This window comes from Apis dorsata, unplaced genomic scaffold, assembly GCF_000469605.1.
Source record: "Apis dorsata unplaced genomic scaffold, Apis dorsata 1.3 scaffold_400, whole genome shotgun sequence".
Classification (NCBI taxonomy): domain Eukaryota; kingdom Metazoa; phylum Arthropoda; class Insecta; order Hymenoptera; family Apidae; genus Apis; species Apis dorsata.
Window position 1 is genome coordinate 55,378 of NW_006263658.1, and position 1,122 is coordinate 56,499.

Below are 1,122 nucleotides of genomic sequence, written 5' to 3' on the forward strand. Positions count from 1 at the left end.
AACATTATGATAAATATTTATGCTAATGAAAATTCTAAAGGTTTGCATAATATTTTTTTCATTGATATTACTTCATCTATCTAGATCATAAAATTAAACCAAGGTTGCAAAAATTAAATTATTTAATATATTGTAATAAATATTTTAAAATAATTGATTCGTATTTTTCATTTTAATATCGCTTTTTATATACCTTGAAAAAACAATATGTATAAAATATATTATTTTACTTATTTTTTTAGTTCTTACCAATAACTAATTGTTTCTTCGCTAATTTTACAATATTTATCCACTCACCGTAGCAAGTCTTCTTTGTTTCCTTCTCTTTTTTTTCTTTCTTCGCTTGGCACAGGCCGCCGACATGGCCGCAACGTCTGTGGTTCTGATCATGGGCCCACCCTGTATCGTAACACCTTGTACAACAGAAACGCAAATCGATTAAACCTCGTCGCATAAGCCAACCACATCTATTTTAATTTACAAGTTCAACGAAACGTGTATTTTCTCTTATACTACTTCGACTCCTAGAATTCTACTTATCAAAATCGGGAATTCAAGGAATAAAAGTCGTTGTTAACGTGTATCGAAGGGCGCGAGTAACTGAACTTGGCTTCTCCATCACTTCCTCGTCCTTCCGTTTCCCGCGTGAGCAATCCCCACGGGATCGAGGAAGTTATTTTAAACCGCTTCTATTTGAGACGCCACCAACGATGGTCAGATCTCTTTGCCAAACTCAAGACGGAGAGATCTCTCGTCGCCCCTCGTACAATTAAAATTAAAAATATTTGATGGCGTGTGTACGATCATCATGGTCGTATCATCCCTTAAATGAAAAACCGGTTTTTCTCGCAAATGGATCAATAATAATGAACGTCACATATGTACGATTATCGTGGCCCTATCATCCTCGAAATAATAAGCGAAAAACCGGTTTTTTTTCCCTTTTTTTGTATAAGTGATCCGTGAATATCATACGCGTAGTAAAACCATATTGGTCATATTATCTTAGGAATGAGGAATGCAGTTTTTTCGTATGGATCAAATGTGACCCGTGAACGTCAATGATTGATGAAATAATGCGTTTCTTTTTTTTTTTTTTTTTTTTTTTTTTTTTTTTTTTTT

General features: G+C 33.8%; 1 protein-coding gene across 6 annotated transcripts in view; it reads right to left on the minus strand.

Annotated features, from left to right (window-relative positions):
• Positions 1-1,122, minus strand: part of LOC102671545 — a 54,934-nt gene that overhangs the window by 3,261 nt on the left and 50,551 nt on the right. For all 6 annotated transcript variants that reach the window (XM_006619260.2, XM_006619263.2, XM_006619262.2 and 3 more), the window contains one exon: positions 298-413. In XM_006619260.2, coding sequence (XP_006619323.1) covers positions 298-413 — 116 coding nt within the window. The remainder of the gene's footprint in view (positions 1-297; positions 414-1,122) is intronic.